General features: G+C 40.3%; 1 protein-coding gene across 1 annotated transcript in view; it reads left to right on the top strand.

Annotated features, from left to right (window-relative positions):
- LOC133773755 (dynein axonemal heavy chain 14-like) overlaps positions 1 to 12,146 on the top strand; it is a 39,236-nt gene extending 27,090 nt beyond the window's left edge. The window contains exons 8-10 of the mRNA XM_062211341.1: positions 3,109 to 3,250; positions 7,434 to 7,565; positions 11,892 to 12,146. Coding sequence (XP_062067325.1) covers positions 3,109 to 3,250; positions 7,434 to 7,565; positions 11,892 to 12,146 — 529 coding nt within the window. The remainder of the gene's footprint in view (positions 1 to 3,108; positions 3,251 to 7,433; positions 7,566 to 11,891) is intronic.
- The last annotated feature ends 6,425 nt before the right edge of the window (positions 12,147 to 18,571 follow it).

Below are 18,571 nucleotides of genomic sequence, written 5' to 3'. Positions count from 1 at the left end.
TCTGGTTAATTTCAGATGTTTAGTCTTTGACCTGTTTCTTCAGCTTGATAGAAAACCTTCCATTGAAATTTTCTATTAAATTATTCATATTAGTCATTGTATTTTTCATCTCTAGGATTTCTCTTTGGGTTTTTAAAATGTTTTTTTTCCTTTTTTATTATTTAATAAATGTGAATTTACAAAGTGCAACTTTTGTATTGTTGTGGCTTCCCCCCCCCAACCTCCCTCCCTCCCACGACTCTCCCCTCTCCCACTCTCTCTGCCATCCCGCCCTTCATCGAGTTTCATTTTCAATTACCTTCATATACTGAAGATCAACTTAGTATATACTAAGCAAGGATTTCAACAGGCTGCACTCACACAACTGCACAAGGTATAGGGTATTGTTTGACTAGTAGTGTTGTTTTTAAGTTTCATAGTAAAACACATTAAGGACAGAGATCCTATGTGGGGAGCATGTACCCAGTGACTCCCGTTGTTGATTTAACAACTGGCACTCTTATTTATCATGTCAGCAATCCCCTGTGGCTCTTGCCATGAGCTGTCTAGGCTATGGAAGCCCCTTGAGTTCACTGACTCTGAACTTGTTTAGTCAAGGCCGTGTCACAGTGGAGGTTCCTTCCTCCCTTCAGAGAAAGGCACCTCCTGCCTTGATGGCCTGTTCCTTCCGCTAGGGTCTTGTTCACCAAGATCTTTCATTTAGATTGTTTTTGCCACCATGTCATGGCTTTCCATGCCTGTGAGACTTTCATGGGCCTTTTAGCCAGATCCGAATGCCCCAAGGGTTGATTCTGAGGCCGAAGTGCTGTTTTGGGCGTTTGCCATTCTATGAGTCTGCTGTGTGTCCTGCTTCCCCTGCAGGATCATACTGTCCCTTTTAATTCTATCCTTCATTATTTGCTTACACTGGTCTTCTTTGTAAAATCTCTTCAACACTTACCCTATCTTTTTGATCGGTTGTGTACTTATCACTTTACCAAATGCGCTGGCATTGGTACATGCCGCCTTGATAAGATTGAGTTGAAATCCCCTGGCACATTTCTAGCTCCACCATTGGAGGTAAGTCCGAGTGAGCATGTTCCGCCCTATATATCTCCTCCCTCTCTTATTCCCACTCCTATGTTTAACAGAGATCACTTTTCTGTTAATTTTAAATGCCTAAGAATGATTGCGTATTGATTACAGAGTTCAACCAGTGGTATTAAGTAGAACAAACAGCAACAACAACAACAACAACAAATACTATACAGCAGTAAAAAAAAACAATGAAATCTGAGCATTTACAACAAAATGGAGGAAGCTGGAAAATATCATGCTGAGTGAAATAAGCCAGTCCAAAAGGGACAAATATCATATGTTCTCCCTGGTCGAAGGCAACTAAATGAGCATCTAAAATGATACCCATTGAAGTGAAATGGACACTATGAGAGACAATGACATGATCAGCCCTTGTCTAGACTGTTGAGGAACAACTATTTTATTCCTAAAATGTTTCTTTATCAAACTTCTCATTTTGTTCATGTATGTCCAAATTCTGTTCAGCTTTTTATCCATGTATTCTTTTAGTTCACTGAACTCCTTAGATTATTCTGAAATTTTTGTCAGGCATTTCACAGGTCTCCAGTAATTTACGGGCCATGTTGGAGGTTTGTTAGTTTGCTTTAGAAGTGTAGTGATTTTCTGAGTTTCTGTAATCTGTGTCCTTGCACTGGAGTCTATGGCTTTGAAGAGACAGCCAATTTTTCTGGCTTTTACAGGAGTTCTTTTGAAGGGATAGACCTGCTTTATTGAGTTTAGCCTGTGATTCTGGATGGGCCAGCTGGTAATGACTCTGTCAAGCAGAGTTTGAGTTCTCTAGATGGAACATAGTCACTTTTATTCTGAGCTAGGGTGGAGCATTTGGCCGGGCTTTGCAGTCAGGCAGGGCTGATGACCAAACACAACAATCCCCTCTGATCAAGCCATGCTACAGGGTGTGTTTCTTCACCAGATGGTACCACTATTTGAGTTCTGTGGTTAGGCAGGGTTGGAAGAGGTAGTTCAAGGCTAGGTGGACTCGCAGCTGAGGATGGATGAGTCTAGATGCTGTGCTCAGTAAGCATGCATAGGTAAGGTTTGCTTCCTGTCCGCGTGGGGACTTGGGTGTGCTTTAAGGCTGAGATGAATGCAGTTTGAACCCTATATATGGAAATGTCGGAAATTTAAGCTTCACTAGCTTCATGATATATAAATCTTTCATCTGTAAAATGGAAGGATAGGGGAGAGATAGTTTATGATATTTTTTAAAGATTTACTTATCTATTTGAAAGGTAGTGTTACAGAGAGAGCGAGGCCTTCCATCTGCTTGTTCACTCCCCAGATAACCCCACAGACAGAGCTGGGCTAGTCTGAAGCCAGGAGTGTCTCCTGGGTCTCCCACGTGAGTGGCAGGGGCCCAAGTGCTTGGCCCGTCATCCTCTGGTTAGAACCCAGCCAGCCAACAAGCATCACAAAGGGCAGAGGCCACCTGTTCTCTTAAGTGTGTTTCACAGGAAAGGCTCCTTGACCCAGTTTTAAGGAGTCTCATCTCTTCCACCTGGCTTTTTCCCCTTCAGCTCTGTCCTATTTTCAGTGTTGATAGAGGTGATCGATCTACCTTTGTGACAATAAAACCAGTGGAAAAGGACAGGAAAAACAACCCATCATCTTCTCTACTTTTAGGATATGGGTAGTTTGAAAATGTGACCTTTCTCCAAATGGTCCCCAATCCAGTTAATTTTTTCCCCTGTAATTAGGATAAAAATAAATTGAGGGAATTTATTTAGACTTAATAAGTTTAGTAAGATAAAGATATATAGTTCTGTGTATGTAAATCTATTTGATAATTCAAATCTATTAGTAAGTGGCCAAAGAGTATCTTATTTCCCCTTCCTAACACACTTAGTCCCCAAAATCTTGACTAAAATATTTTCAGCCAAATGCAACTCCTAATGCCTACTAATCATTATCACTTAAAATGCAGATGTGATACCTTTAACTCCAGGCATATGAACTGAATGATAATAATAAACTATGAATTCATTTAATTCTAAATGAGAGGTAAATCTGAGGAACTCTTTAAACATTCAGGTTGTTTTTGAACCATCATCTTTTTTGGGCTGATGAATTATTTCAAGCCTGTTTACTTCATATAAGAGGAATTTGTGAGGATGTGATTAATCTCAAAGATAATAAGCATGAAGAAAATCCATCTGCCATATGTCTTGTAAAGGTGAGTAGAACTATATGGGGGTAAGCAAGAGGTGTTTTGAGTTTCAGAGATATTTTGTGTGTTTTTTGAGATTTTAGAAAATTTGCTTAGACTTTAACAGTTTAGCATCTCTAATCTGAAAATCAAAAATGGATTTTGGAGCACTTTTTATTCTGGATTTTCAGATTACCGATGTTCACGATATTTGGGGGAACATTTAGCCTAGTAGTTAAATGCTCAGAATTAATTTCAGAGTATCTGGGTTCAATTTGCAGCTCTGGCTCCAGACTCCAGCTTCCAGTTAATGCAGACCCTGGAAGGTAGCGGTCATGATGATTGAAGTAACCAGATTCCAGCCACTTACATAGGAGACGTTCCTGGTTTTCTGCTTTGGCCAGGCCCAGCCCCGAGCAGTGTGGGCATTTAGGAAGTGAACCAGCAGGTGGAAGGGTTCTCTCCCTCTCAAAATATTTTTAAAGAATGTTAAAAATGTAATACTATAAGCTAATATTAATATATGAAATAAGGAAGAACAAATAGAGTTCTGAATAAAAGGAAAAGAGATTTCTAGATGTATAAATAAGCCATCTCGATGGATGACTGATGTATAAAAATGGATTTCTTTGGTAGTCATTTTTAATAGTTAATTAACAGTATTCCTTATAAAGAATTGTGTACTTATACTTATATCAATGAAACCCCTCGTTTTCAAGTATGTCTCTGGCTATGCAGTATTATTTATAAATAATTATCTCTAGTACATAATTAATAGTTACCAAGTATCCGTCATTCAATGCAGCATATCAAGAAATTGTCATGGCCGGCGCCATGGCTCAATAGGCTAATCCTCTGCCTGCAGCGCCGGCACACCAGGTTCTAGTCCCGGTCAGGGCACCGAATTCTGTCCCGGTTGCCCCTCTTCCAGGCCAGCTCTCTGCTGTGGCCCGGGAATGCAGTGGAGGATGGCCCAGGTTCTTGGGCCCTGTACCCGCATGGGAGACCAGGAGAAGCCCTTGGCTCCTGCCTTGGGATCAGCGTGGTGCGCCGGCCGCAGCGCCCTGGCCGTGCCGGCCATTGGAGGGTGAACCAATGGCAAAAGGAAGACCTGTCTCTCTCTCTCACTGTCCACTCTGCCTGTCAAAAAAAAAAAAAAAAAAAAAAAAAGGGAAATTATCATACTTTGCAAGTCAGAGGTTTTGAATGAATTTATGATTTCCATATCAATATTCTGGAGAGGATACGCTTCTTAGTGAGATAATTTGTTTAATTTATATATGGTAGGTCTTTTAAAGAGATTAAATACGTAGAATTATAATTTTCTTTAAGTGTTAATTGTGTAGCTGAACAGGATTCCAACTGATTTTGCTCCACTTACAGTCTCTGAGGGGGATGATGCAGAGTAAAATGAACAGTCATCCAGCCTTGGAAAGAGGAATAGTACCAGGGCTTGGCCACATTATAAATTTGACATATTGCTCAAAAATTTATCATACTGATTGTATACGTATAATAAGATCTGTATGTATAAACCAACACCTTAAAAAAAAAAACTAGTTTTTGCTCTAGTTCAGAGATGTCCTAAACAATTTGAGCATGAGATTACTTAAGTAATAACAGGTAGCTGCCATGAGTCTCCATTTTTCCATCTTCAAACTAAAAAGACAAGAACTTGCAATTCTTTGTTAGAAAGAAAAACTACAGCTCATTATCAATGAACAGATTATAGTCCCTGTCAAATTAAGTTACTTGGAATCATCCCTGCAAAAGCACCAATGAGAGTTGGCATTAATGAAATTGAAGCAGTCAGAGAATATACTTGGTGTTGGCTTTTGACTATTGCTTTACCACTCTCTTGAATAGTATGAAGTCAAGAAGAATCATCATCTGGAAAAATCTGAACAGCAACACACTGACATAACACCTTATTTTTAGACTTAGTTATTTGTTGGTACTCAATAAATTTCCTTTGATTGGATGAGTAAATAAAATTAATCAAATATCAATCACTATAGCTGGAATATATTTTGTGTAGTTATATTGAGGATATTAATGTTTCAAAAGGATTAAATTCAATTTAAGTTAAAATTTAAAAAACGGTTTAAGTAGAAGATATCTAACAGAAGATTACTTTTTCATGTACCACTCATGTATTTGAGAGAAGGAGAGCATGCTGTCATTTTCTGGTTCACTCCCCAAATCCCTGTGATGGCCAGGGATGGGCTGGACCAATACTGGACGCTGAGAACTCAATCTCAGTCTCCTATCTGGGTGACAGTAACCCAATTACTTGATCCATTACTGCTGCTTTCCAGAGTCTCCATTAGTAGGAAGCTGGAATCAGGAGCCAAAGCAAAAAGTTGAATAATCAAGGTACTCTGATGTTGTACACAAATGTCTTAACCAGCATCTTAACTGCTAGGCTAAGTGCCCACCCCCAGACGAGTATTTTTGTGGTGGCTCTCATGTAGAAGGAAACAAATTGAATGAGTAAAAGAACTTATCGGTGAACTTAATGAACAGTGGGAAGCAGAGGAGACTTTGGATGCAAAAAGACAGTAAGATGCTAATGAGTGGCAATGCTAATGATGGCATAGAAGGAACACTGGGGCTCCTTCCTGGAGCACTTAGGCCGGGTCAGCTTTTCCCCCAGAGTATCAAGAGAAAGAATAAACTTTTCAAGAAAATAAGCTAAGTATTTGTTATTTACTATTTTCAAAGTGCCATGCAAGCCGGTGCCGTGGCTCAACAGGCTAATCCTCCACCTAGCGGCACCGGCACACCGGGTTCTAGTCCCGGTCGGGGCGCCGGATTCTGTCCCGGTTGCCCCTTCCAGGCCAGCTCTCTGCTGTGGCCTGGGAGTGCAGCGGAGGATGGCCCAAGTGCTTGGGCCCTGCACCCACATGGGAGACCAGGAGAAGCACCTGGCTACTGCCTTGGGATCAGTGTGGAGCGCCGGCTGCAGCGCGCCAGCCGCAGTGGCCATTGGAGGGTGAACCAACAGCAAAGGAAGACCTTTCTCTGTCTCTCTCTCTCACTGTCCACTCTGCCTGTCAAAAATTAAAAAAAAAAACAAAAAACAAAGTGCCATGCAAAGGATATGAATACAAAGTACAAAAGCAAAGCTGTGCTGCTTATAGTTTATTGGAAGAGACAATTCTTTGTGTCTAAAAATAACTATAGAGGTGGTCCCTTTGCTTTGGTAATTATTCTAGCTAACCAGTTAGCAACATGCAAGACAAAGAACATTTCCTATACCATGCCCCCCCTCCAAAAAAAAAAAAACTTGTAAAACAGCCATGTTACAGAAAAGTCAGAGGAAATACAGATTAGCATGATTTAAAGTTAGAGTATGTTTCTTATTATGAACTAGCCAGTACTCGACTAGCATAACCTGAGGAGTGGGGGTGTTGCAATTAAAAAGCAATCTTTGGAATAAATGTAATGCATTCAGGACATGTTTGTTGTGAAAATAGGCTTTGTATGAATGTCAGGCCAATGAAGAATAAGGAGATATAGGCTACAAAACTCCGCATGGGGCAGAGGCAGAGGCTCTCCCAGTAGGAGTCATAGGGAGGATGGTCTGCAAGAATGGGAGTTACCAAGACTGTGAGACGCCAGGCTACAAGGAAGAGCAGAGATCCATAGCCAGGAGAACTGAGCTGGGCTCAGGAATCAGAAGGTGACACTTGTGTAATAGAACAAGGAGGAGGAGACCCCAGTGCAGGTGGACAATGAGGTAGTAAAGACCAGGAAGCAAGGTTAGGGTCGGGGTGTGCAGACTCCTCTTTGCTGGATTCTGAATAAATTCTGAAAAGTCTGCCTTATCTGGGTTACTTAATTTTAACCTTCTTATCCTGTATTTCATGTTCATGTTTTTAAGTTTGATAAATAATTAGGACTTCAGAAGTGAAAACAATTCCTGTGGTTGGTGGATCCCCTGGGTTCATGGATAACTTCAGAAATACCTGAAGTCTTGAATTTTTCTTACTTTGGCTAATCTTAGTTATAATTTAAAGTAATATTTTTTTGTTTTTTTTTTATCAAGACTTAACAATTGGTGTTTAAATTTGAAGAACATAAAGCATATAAAGAAGGAAGTATAAAATATACTCCTCATGGCATGAAAAAAGACAAATATTTCATCTCATTTTGTATGAATGAATTTTGACTTTCTAACACTCGACATTTACTGTCATTTAATTAGCTGGATCCATCTCGAACATACACTCTAGATGAATTTTGTGAAGAACAATTACAGCAAGCTAGCCAAGCACTGAATAAACTTGAAGATGTCAGGGATAAAGCAATTTTGGAGTTAAAAAGTACATTCTTAAAGGTAATTCTTGAATGACATTCTCTCTGCTTATGGTTGCTATGTATTGATTAAAGCCATTACTCTAAGCTGGATCACTGGAAAAGGTGTCCAAAATGGAAAATAGAAGGGAAAAGGTAGTTAATTAACCAACTGGTGCTACATGTTTACCATGTACAAGAGCTTTGCCAGGTACAATGTGGAAATGCAAGAAAAGGAACTAGTGAAGATACGTATAATGCGTGTGTGTGTGTGTGTGTGTGTCGCATGAACAACTTCAGGATTCTTAACATCTAACTTGAACTGGTAGGTAAAGGGAAATGTGATTGGTGAGAAACTTCACAGTGTCCATGAAGAAAGCTCAGGACAAACACACCTAGATGGAATCTGACATAGCTAAGGATTTCCTAAAGAAGACTCAGTAACACGATGAGCAGTATCCTCATGATCTTCTTGGCCTCTGTGCAGTTGCTAGTTTCGTAGGGCTGTTTTATGCAGTCCCCACATGCAGGAATGATGACGCATGAAAGAATAATTGACCAAAGCAGTTGGATAAGGGACTGATGCAATATCATCTAGTTATGGACCTGCTATGCAGGTAGACACATGAGCTCTCTAGAGGACTGGGTGCACTGAGCCTCCCTCAGAGAGTGTTCAAAAGTTATTTCTCTGAATTGAACTTGGATAAATTCTGGGTAACCATGCCTTCGAGACTTGACATGTTGATAAGATGAAGTGCAGCTGTTTGAAGTAGAATCTGAAAGCCTCCCATTGCTTCTTAATCTTCATAGTCCTCCAACTTCCAGAAGCCCGGACATACGCAGGCAGACTCTGAGATAGTTTGGCCAAGGACAGTATAGATAAATGATTTACAAAATATAACTCAGGTCATTGAAATAGAAATACGTTTCACTCAGTCACTCTACCCACTCAGTGCTACTGCTATCTGATCATAAATATTTGTTAAGAAATTTCCGTTCAAGTCAATTGCATATGAGAACATTTTAGAGCCATTACTAATCCTGATAATGGAATCTACCAAAGTTGCTCACTTCATGGAAATATGTAGAATTAATAAATATGACTATAAAACTGAGAACATATGCAAAAAATGATCAGTAGAGCATTCAGTTTTACTAAATTACTATGGTATTTGACTGAAAACTGAGTCAAGTTAACATAAAATTAGCTCATAAGCAGATAAGTTGTAAAAGTCAAACAAGAAAGTATATGCTAAAGAACGTCTATATGTTTCCACACGGAAGCACTATCCTCCAACACGTTGGGTATTACTTAACATAAGTTTTCAAATCCATCCAGTGCTGCCACCTCTAGCCAAGTTAGCATAAAGTTAACTATCACAGCACATTGTAGGTGCAAGGATTTGCCATGATCTCTGTGGGATTGTTGGGCATAAGGTTTGCTATCGGTCTCAGAAATTTTGAGTTCTGTGCTTATAACTCAACTTCCTCTGCTTCCCTCTCTCAGATACCTTTTCACCAAACCCTGCTCCATAGCAAATAAACTCCAGTTTAAATATTTTAAAAAATTTCTGCTATTATAAAGAGCAGATTTGCATATATTTCATAGGTAAAATTCTAGGAAAATAACCATATTCCCCTTCCTAAAGTTTTTAAAAATCACTAACAGAATTACTTTTTTAAAACAGTAGAATATAAGCTTAAAAGTATGACTACTGAAGTATCAGCGGAATTTTAAAACAGCATGAAGAAATAAAAAAAATGAAGATTGAAAGTATTTTTAGAATGCTAAAGGACTATCAAATAAAAATACTTTTGTGTGTATAATGAGCCATTTTAAGTAACTCTGCGTTACTTTCAGGAGCACAGCTTAGAAATGTTAGGTGGGCCGGCGCCGTGGCTCAACAGGCTAATCCTCCACCTAGCGGCACCGGCACACCGGGTTCTAGTCCCGGTCGGGGCGCCAGATTCTGTCCCGGTTGCCCCTCTTCCAAGCCAGCTCTCTGCTATGGCCCGGGAGTACAGTGGAGGATGGCCCAAGTCCTTGGGCCCTGCACCCCATGGGAGACCAGGAGAAGCACCTGGCTCCTGCCTTCGGATCAGTGTGGTGCGCCGGCCGCGGTGGCCATTGGAGGGTGAATCAACTGCAAAAGGAAGACCTTTCTCTCTGTCTCTCTCTCTCTCTCACTGTCCACTCTGCCTGTCAAAAATAAAAAAAAGAAAAGAAAAAGAAATGTTAGGTGAATCTAGTAATACTAATCCTACAATTTTCATCAAAATGTCATTTTTCAATCATCTTAATTATCTTAAAATATATGAAATTATTTAAAAATAATGCTCTAGCATTGGATTATAAGAGTTTCTCTTAATTCAACATTATGTAGAATATATGTTTCAAAAGTCCAGTTGCTACAGCCTGGCATAGGGGAGGCAGCCCTGGATGGGCTCTGGCTTACTGCTAATACTCACTGTGTTTGAGGACAGTCCCTTAACATAGAAAACATAGAGGCCAGCGCCGCAGCTCAATAGGCTAATCATCTGCCTGTGGCACCGGCATACCGGGTTCTAGTCCCGGTTAGGGCACTGGATTCTGTCCCAGTTGCCCATCTTCCAGCTCTCTGATATGGCCCAGGAGTGCAGTGGAGGATGGCCCAAGTCCTTGGGTCCAGCACCCACATGGGAGACCAAGAGGAAGCACCTGCTCCTGGCTTCGGATCAGCGCGGTGCGCCGGCCACAGTGGCCATTGGAGGGTGAACCAACAGTAAAGGAAAACCTTTCTGTCTGTCTCTCTCTCTCTCTCACTGTCCACTCTGCCTGCCAAAAACAAAAACAAAAAACAAAAACCATAGTTACTGGCTGGCACCGCGGCTCAATAGGCTAATCCTCCACCTGCAACGCCAGCACCCCGGGTTCTAGTCCCCGTTGAGGCACCGGATTCTGTCCCAGATGCTCCTCTTCCAGTCCAGCTCTCTGCTGTGGCCTAGGAGTGCAGTGGAGGATGGCCCATGTCCTTGGGCCCTGCACCTGCATGGGAGACCAAGAAGTACCTGGCTCCTGGCTTCCAATCAGTGCAGCACGCCAGCCATAGCGGCCACTTGGGGGGTGAACCAACGGAAAAGGAAGACCTTTCTGTCTCTCTCTCTCTCACTAACTCTGCCTGTCCAAAAAAAAAAAAAAAAGCATAGTTACTTTTACTTTTAAGTGAGGCAGCAAACTTCATAGGCTTTGAAACACATAAATTATTTTCTTTTTGCCTGCTATTTAAATACCATGTAAGCCCTTAAGGCATTCTGGTCTGGCTGAAAAGCCCGGGAGAGCATTTTCAGGCATGGAAAGCCAAGACACTATGGCAAAAATTGTCCTACATGAAGGATCTCTGTGAGTGAAACCCCAGAGGAAAGAAGGGGCCATCAAAGAAGGATTTCCTTTTCTCCAAAGAGAGGAGAGAACTTCCATTTTGCTTATGGCCTTGTCTAAATACTGAGGGAGACTGTGGACTCAGAAGCCTTCCATAGCCTTAGCAGCTCATGTCAAGAGCCTCAGGTGATCACTGACGTCATACATAAGAGTGTCAATTATTAGATTAACAACAGAAGTCACTGTGCACTAACTTCCCATGCAGGACTTCTGTCCTCAAAGAGTTGTATTATGAGAGTTAACAGTAAAACTGGTTCTCAAAGATTTATTTCATTTTAGTGTATTAAGTGGAGGATAGTCTTATATCTCATAAGTGTTAGTTATGCTTAAGTGTCCAATTCCATTGCTTGTTCTTGGGTGCTTCCTTAATTAATCATAAAACTTGTTCTCGAGGACTTACTTTCTTTTAATGTATTAAATGGAGGATATTCCTATGTCTCATAGTTATGTCTAAGTGCTCACAAAAGATGTGTCATTTGTGGGTGCTTCAAGTTTCTAAAAAAAAAAAAAAGTGAAATTAACTTTGAGATGCACTGACTTTGAACATTCCTGTCTCGAGTGTTGAACAGTTTTTTTGTGCAAATGGTTGAGCTCTTTACTTAGTATAGAGTTAGTCTTCTGTGTATAAAGTTAATTGAAAATGGATCTTAGTTGAGAATGGTACTGGAAATGGGAGAGGGAGGAGATGCAGGAGTGGGAGTGTGGGCAGGAGAGCTGATATGATGAGAAGAGTCATTGTATTCCTGAAGCTGTACTTAGGGAATGCATGAAGCTTGTATTCTTTAAATAAAAGGTTTCTCTGGGAAGAAACCATGTCAGTATGAAGTCAAGTTTTAATGAAAACTGTTGATCAAAGTTTAGTTCCAATGTGTTTGTCAGGCTAATAACAGACTAATAACATGAACATATGAAATCGTGACTTGTTCCTTGCAATTGCTTGTTAAATTGTAGGTAGCAGAAAAGGAAAAAATCAGAGAGTGTTTTGAGCCTAGACACTCGAAGAGTGGTGCGACGTACTCCAAGATGCCTAAGTACCGGCGCCTGCTGGAAACCATTCGCAGGTTTCTGGTGCTGGTGGACTGCGTGTTTCAGGAACTCATCCGCCAGCTTATGAACACTGCAGTCACTCTGCTTCTGGAATTATTTGATGGTTCTGCTAAAATGTCGTTTTCAAAGGAAAAAAAGAATGAAAATCTCATCAGGTAAGTTATACTTTTTTTTACTTAACCGGAGGAATTTCTGATCTTCAAATGCCACTTAGAGAATGCATATCCAACAATTTAAGCGAGAATTAGAAAATTCTCCTTGTAGCAGTGTGTGTTCTTACTTTTGCAATTATCTGAACTTATAATTTGATAATATTCTGCTTAATACTGTCCATAAAGCTGAAAAATATTTCCCAATATTTTCCCCTAAAGTTCTGCGTATGTCTGGATTGGAAATGGAGCAGCCAGTACTCGAACTGGTGCCCACGTGGGATGCTGGCACTGCAGGCGACAGCTTTAGCGACAGCTTTACTGGCTGTACCACAGTGCCGACCCCCAGAGCTAGTTCTTAAAGATAAGTGAGAATGATTCTGGAAGAGCCACAAGATTCAACTGGAATTTGAGTCAGTTCCAAAAAATACCTGTTTAATATTTCACCAATAATGACAGGCCTTGAAAAATGTTTTTATTGGGTACAGTGTTGTGGCTTAAGGGATTAAGCAGCTGCCTGAAGTGCCAGCATCCCGTATGAGTGCCGGTTCAAGTCCTAGCTACTCTACTTCCAATCCAACTCCCTGCTAATGTGCCTGGGAAAGCAGCAAAAGATGGCACAAGTGCTTGGCCCCTGCACCTACGTGGGAGACCTGGATACAGCTCCTGGCTCTTGGCTTGGGCCTGGCCCAGCCCCAAACCCAGCCTTTGCAGTCACTGGGGGAGTAAACCAGCAGATGGAAGACCTTTGTCTCTCTCTCTCTCTCTTTCCCTGTCCCTCTCTTCTCTCTGTAACTCTGCCCTTCAAATAAATGAAATCTTTATAAAAAAAATTTTATATTCTGTTAAAATACTGGATCCATCCTGTAACTTGTGAGACATGGAATATTAATTGAAATAATAGAATATTTTGGGGCCAGAACTGTGGCTTAGGAGGCTAATGGTGTTTGAGCATAAACATAGGATAAATGTCTGGTAAGTTGTAGTTATCATTACTGAATCTGTTTCCACTGACCTCTTTTTAAAAATGTTCATGCACTTTATTTGAAAGGGGAAGGTAAGAGAGAGTGAGAGAGTGCCCGCTTCCATCGACTTGTTCATTCCCCAAATGCCTGCAACAGCCAGAGTTGGGGGAGGCCAAAGCCAGGAGCCCAGAACTCCATCTGGGTTTCCAACATGGGTGCCAGGGACGCTGGCACTTGAATCGTCATCTGCTGTCTCTCAGATGGTCTGCATTGCACAGAAGCTGATAGGAAGTGGAGGCAGAACTCACACCCAGCAGTGGCTTAACCACAAAAAGACAGTGAAAGGATGCCATGTAACAAGAGAATAGAAGGAAAAGTAGTGAAAGAATAAAGAACATTATTAATTTCAAAGTAGGTATCCTTATAGGCTAATACAACTGATTATCATCACTTTTATCACCTCCATGATACTACTAAAACTTCAAAGCATTTTAGCTCATTTTCTTCTCCTCTTGCCTTTTACAGTGTTATTTCATGTGTATTTTTAATTTTTAAGATTTATTTATTTATTTGAAAGGCAGAGTTACAGAGAGCAGAGGCAGGGAGAGAGAGGTTTTTCATCCGCTGGCTCACTCCCCAGATGGCTGCAATGGCTGGAGCTGCGCCCATCCAAAGCCAGGAGCCCCCTCTGGGTCTCCCACGTGGGTGCAGGGGCCCAAGCCCTTGGGCCATCTTCTGCTTTCCCAGACCATAGCAGAGAGCGAGGCTCAGAAGTACAGCAGCCGGGACTCGAACTGGCACCCATATGGGATGCCGGCTCTGCAGGTGGCTACTTTACCTGCTATACCACAGCACCAGCCACTCATATGTATTTTAAATGCATTTTTAGTTCATGTACTGACTCTAGAAGACATTAAAAGTATTGCTTTGAATCACCAATATCCATTCGTATTTCCCAATATAATGATAATTTCTTGTGTTCTTTTTCTGTGCTTGTTCTCATTTTCATGTAGAATCATTTCCCCCCTTCCTAAAAAACTCCTTTTGGTATTTTTGCTTAGTGCAGGCCTGTTGGGAAAGTGTTGCCTTCATTTGTAGTTGTCTAAAAACCTATTTTTTCACTGGCTATGGAGTTCCAGATAATGAGATATGAGATTCTTTTGAAAGATTTTTCAGTTTGCCTAGGGTTTTTTTTTTTTTCCCCTTTCTACATCTTTGTACGGAATTCAATCACAGTCATTTGGAGGTAGATTATACTGCACCATTAAGCGTTTGATGAAAAGGAATCCACGGCTCAAGGGTGCCCTCCTCTGCTATTGCTGTGAAATACTCAACAAGGTGCATTTTTTGCGGAACCATTAATTTTCGATCTCTTGCCTAAATTTTGGGAAGGCTTCCTGCTTCTGTGCTGTGCTACCTAGACTTCTGTGGCCCTTAAATATTAAAGTTCTCTGCGGGATCTGTTTCTGGCTCTTCATCTCCCTACCCAATATCTGAGTCTGGATTCCCCAGGGTCCCTGCCCAGCACAATTTAGAGCCTATCCTCTATTTTCATCAGTTTGAGTCCATGTTCCTGTAAGCCAGTGTTTGTTGGATACATATCTTAGACCTTCTGCACTTGGAAGACTTCCCGCCCTTTCCCAATTCCCTATGAACCCTCTGTGCTAACCAGAAATTCTGAGCAAGCTAGAGCCCTAATCAGTCTCACTGGTGTCTGCGAACTCACTTGCCTTGGCCTACACTCACAAGGGAACGTTCTCCTTTTCTTATTTGTTGGCAATTTCTGGTGTCTTACAAGTCCTGCTGCTCGTGGGAGCTTCTGGTCAGTTTGGGGGGTTGAAGATTAAACAATGGAGTTTTCTCTTTGGCAGTCCTGATTCCTCTGTTTGAATTCTATGCAGAGATTTAGAAAGATTCAGAAACAAAATCATATTATGCTGTGGCTGCCCATCTGAACTCAGGGGTTTGGAACCCAAAGTCCTATGTTAATGGTATAAGAGGGTGGGAACTTAACCTGGTCACAGTGTTCCAAGGTGGGATCCTAGTTCTTGGTTTGGATTAGCCATCAGAATGGAGCCCCTGATTGTCTTCTGCTGGCTTTGTAAGAGATCACATAGACACTTGGGTGGTCTGTCTCTGGCCATGTGTTGCTCTGTGCCACCCTGGGCTCTCCCAGCAAGGACAGTATCACCAGAGGACAGACGGTCCAGGCCTGCTGGATCCAGGGCTGTGAGTCTCCAGAATTGTGAACCAAAATACACCTCTGTGCTTTATAAAGTAACTCTGCCTCGGGTATTTTGTTACAGTGATGGAATGTTGTCATGCTCTTGCTGCCAGAAACTCCTAATACCTGTATTCTCAAGCTTGTTCACCTTCCTTTAGATAGCTATTTCATGAATGCCATTATAATTTGACTTTGGTTTTTAACCCAACCTGATCATTTCCATATTTTGATGGGGAAATCAAGCCTTTCACATTTAGTTGATTGATATGCTTTGATTTTTATCCCATTTATTTTATTTACATAGACTTGACTTATTTTTTTCTTTATTTTTCCCTATTTGCCTGTGTGCTAATCTGCATCTTCCTTATAACACCTCCCATATAACCCCATGCTTTAGGCTTCTTTATCCATTTCAGAAGCAGGTGTTTGGCCTAGTGGTTAAGCTGCTGGTTACTATGCCTACATCACACACCAGACTACTTGGGTTTGATTCCACTCCAGCTTCCTTTGAATGTGCACTGTGGGAGGCAGCAGGTGATGGCTCAAGTAATTGGGTCCTGCTCACCCAGTCAGAGATCTGGATTAGGTCTCTAGCTCCTGCCTCAGTCCAATCCTAGCTTTTGCAGGCATCTGGGGAGTGAACCAGTGAATAAGAGCTCTGGCTGGCTGGCTGGCTTTCTCTCTCTCTCTCTCTCTGCCTCTCAAATAAAAATTTTCAAAGTTTAAAAAAATTTTTTTAAATTATCTTTTGGTTTTTTTTTTACTTCTCCATCTTCCTAATATTCATAATTAAAATTCTATTTTTCTATTCATTTATTTTCCTTTTCTATAAAATGTCTTATTTTTCTATTCTTTCACCCAGTTAAGATTTGTAGAATATTTGTACTTCTTAGTTTTTCTCTTCCTGATGAAATGAGACATGATTTTGATGATTGTGGTAACATGCAACTAATACAAAATTGATCATTGTAACCATTTTAAGCGGCAGTTGAGTGACAGTAAATATGTTCACAGTGTTGTACATTGCCATCATCCATTTCCAGAACTTTTTCACCATCCTGAAGCTCCACGAGTTACCCATGAACCATAATCCTCCCTGTTTTTCCAGCCTTAATAAACTGTACTCCACTGCCTATCCTATGAACTTCCCCTATTTCTAGGAACCTCACGTAAGTGAAATCAGGTGACATTTGTCCTTTTTCGTATAACTTACCTCATTTAGCATATTTGCAATGCTTGTCCACATGGTAGCAAGCATTAGATTTTCATTTCAGTTTGAATATTCCATTACAGGGATCATATTTATATAGTCATCTATTTATAGAAATTTGGGTTAATTTCACCTTTTAACATAGTGAATAATGCTGCTATAAACCTTGAAGGTATACAAATATCTTGTTGTGTCCTCGCTTTCAATTCTTTGGTACAGAGCTAGAAACACAATTGCTGGGTCATAGACTGCCACATTTAACTTTCTGAAGAAACTTCTTACTGTGTTCCTCAGTGGCTGTATCATTTTAATTTCCACCCGTAATGGGTGAGAGCTCATTTCTTATTTTTTATATTAGCCATTCTAATGGATGTGAGATGATATGATGGTTTTGATTTGTGTTTCCCTAATAATTAGTTACGTTAAAACCATTTTTTCCTGTGCTTATCGTTCATTTGTATAATTCCTTAAGAAAAAGGTCTAGCCAAGACCTTTGCCTATTATTTTAATTGGGTTGTTTTTGTTCTTGTTGTTGAGTTGAAGTTCTCTATACATTTTTAGATTAGAGATTTTATGTGACTTTTACATGATTTTTTTCCTTCCCATTTTCTTAATCTAGAACATTTAAGGACAGCTGTTTGTCCACTGAAAATAGAAATGATAGTGAAGAATGTGTTACTGCCTCAACCTCAGATGTTATTGTGGTTCAGAAATCAGAAGCAAAAACAGACACTGATATTAGCCAGGTAAAATGCTCTTTAAAAACTATAGACAACCTAACCAGAAAAAAAAATACTATAGACAGATATTTTTATAAGATGAATGTTTTATAGTTAAATGTGATTTATGATTAATATTCATATGTATTCTCCAACACATATTCACACACATATTCACATACACACACACAGCTGCTCCTGTTGTAAAAAGCTATAATAGCACCTATTTAATTTGATTCATTAGTTCATTCACTCAATATATAGTTATTAAATACTTATCGTGTGCCAGGCATTGATGTAGACTTTGCAATACAGCAACAGGCAGAACAAATCCATTGACCTCTTGGAGCTTCTATCAACGACAGGAGAAAAATAAATGAGTACTCTGGGGAGCCGAAAAAGGAAGCTAGGAAACCCAGAGTGACAGTGAGTGCTCATTCACACGGGAATGTCAGGGAAGCCATCCCATCTACAGCAGTGGCCGCCCCCTTCTGTTCTCACTGTTGTTAACTGGATCATAGGGTTCTTGGTTATTTTTATTTACTTACATATACCTTTCAATCTAATCTGAATTTATCTGATACATATTTATTGTATTTATAGTCTTCAATGAATACATCATACCTGCAAACATTAACACCTGTGCAGGCTTCACTCTGCTTAGAAGTCTTTAATGTCCTCTGTTTATCCCTTCTTGATGAAATAATTATTCATGCTGTCTTTTCAGCTTTTGTTTTACTGTTACATAGAGTTCTGCCATGCACATTCTTGTATGTGTCTGCTTTGGTGTGCATGAACAGGTGTTGCTGTTTATTTAAATATTCCTAAGGAGAAAAATTCTAGGTAAAAAAATGGTGCATTTATTTAAAATGTGCTGAATAATGTGAAATTGTTATATCAAAATTTCGGTACCAATTAAAATTATCTTTAGAACTAAATTCTCACCAACACTTAATGTCCCTACTAATCAGACAGAAGTGAAAGGGTATCCTACTGCAGTTTTCATTTTATCTGCCTTATTATTAGTTTGGTCGAGCATTTCAGTATCCATTCATGCTCTTTCCCTAGCAGTTTTGTGGTACACTGGCGGAGTTCATTTATACTTGATGATTGGAACTAAGGGTTGGGGGTTCCAGCAGATAATTCAGATGACCACCTGAGAAACACATACTGGTAATTATGCAATAGATGCCTCAATCATAACAGATTATGGAATCTGAGGGATGAAGAACCCATGCCCAGACAGAGCTTTAGAACAACAACATTGTTATTTTTTGGCAGAGATATCTATATAGTACATGTACATTAAAGTTTGGA

Source organism: Lepus europaeus, chromosome 14, assembly GCF_033115175.1.
Source record: "Lepus europaeus isolate LE1 chromosome 14, mLepTim1.pri, whole genome shotgun sequence".
Lineage (NCBI taxonomy): Eukaryota > Metazoa > Chordata > Mammalia > Lagomorpha > Leporidae > Lepus > Lepus europaeus.
Note: the sequence above shows the minus strand (reverse complement) of the source record. Positions and strands in the feature narration are given on the sequence as shown.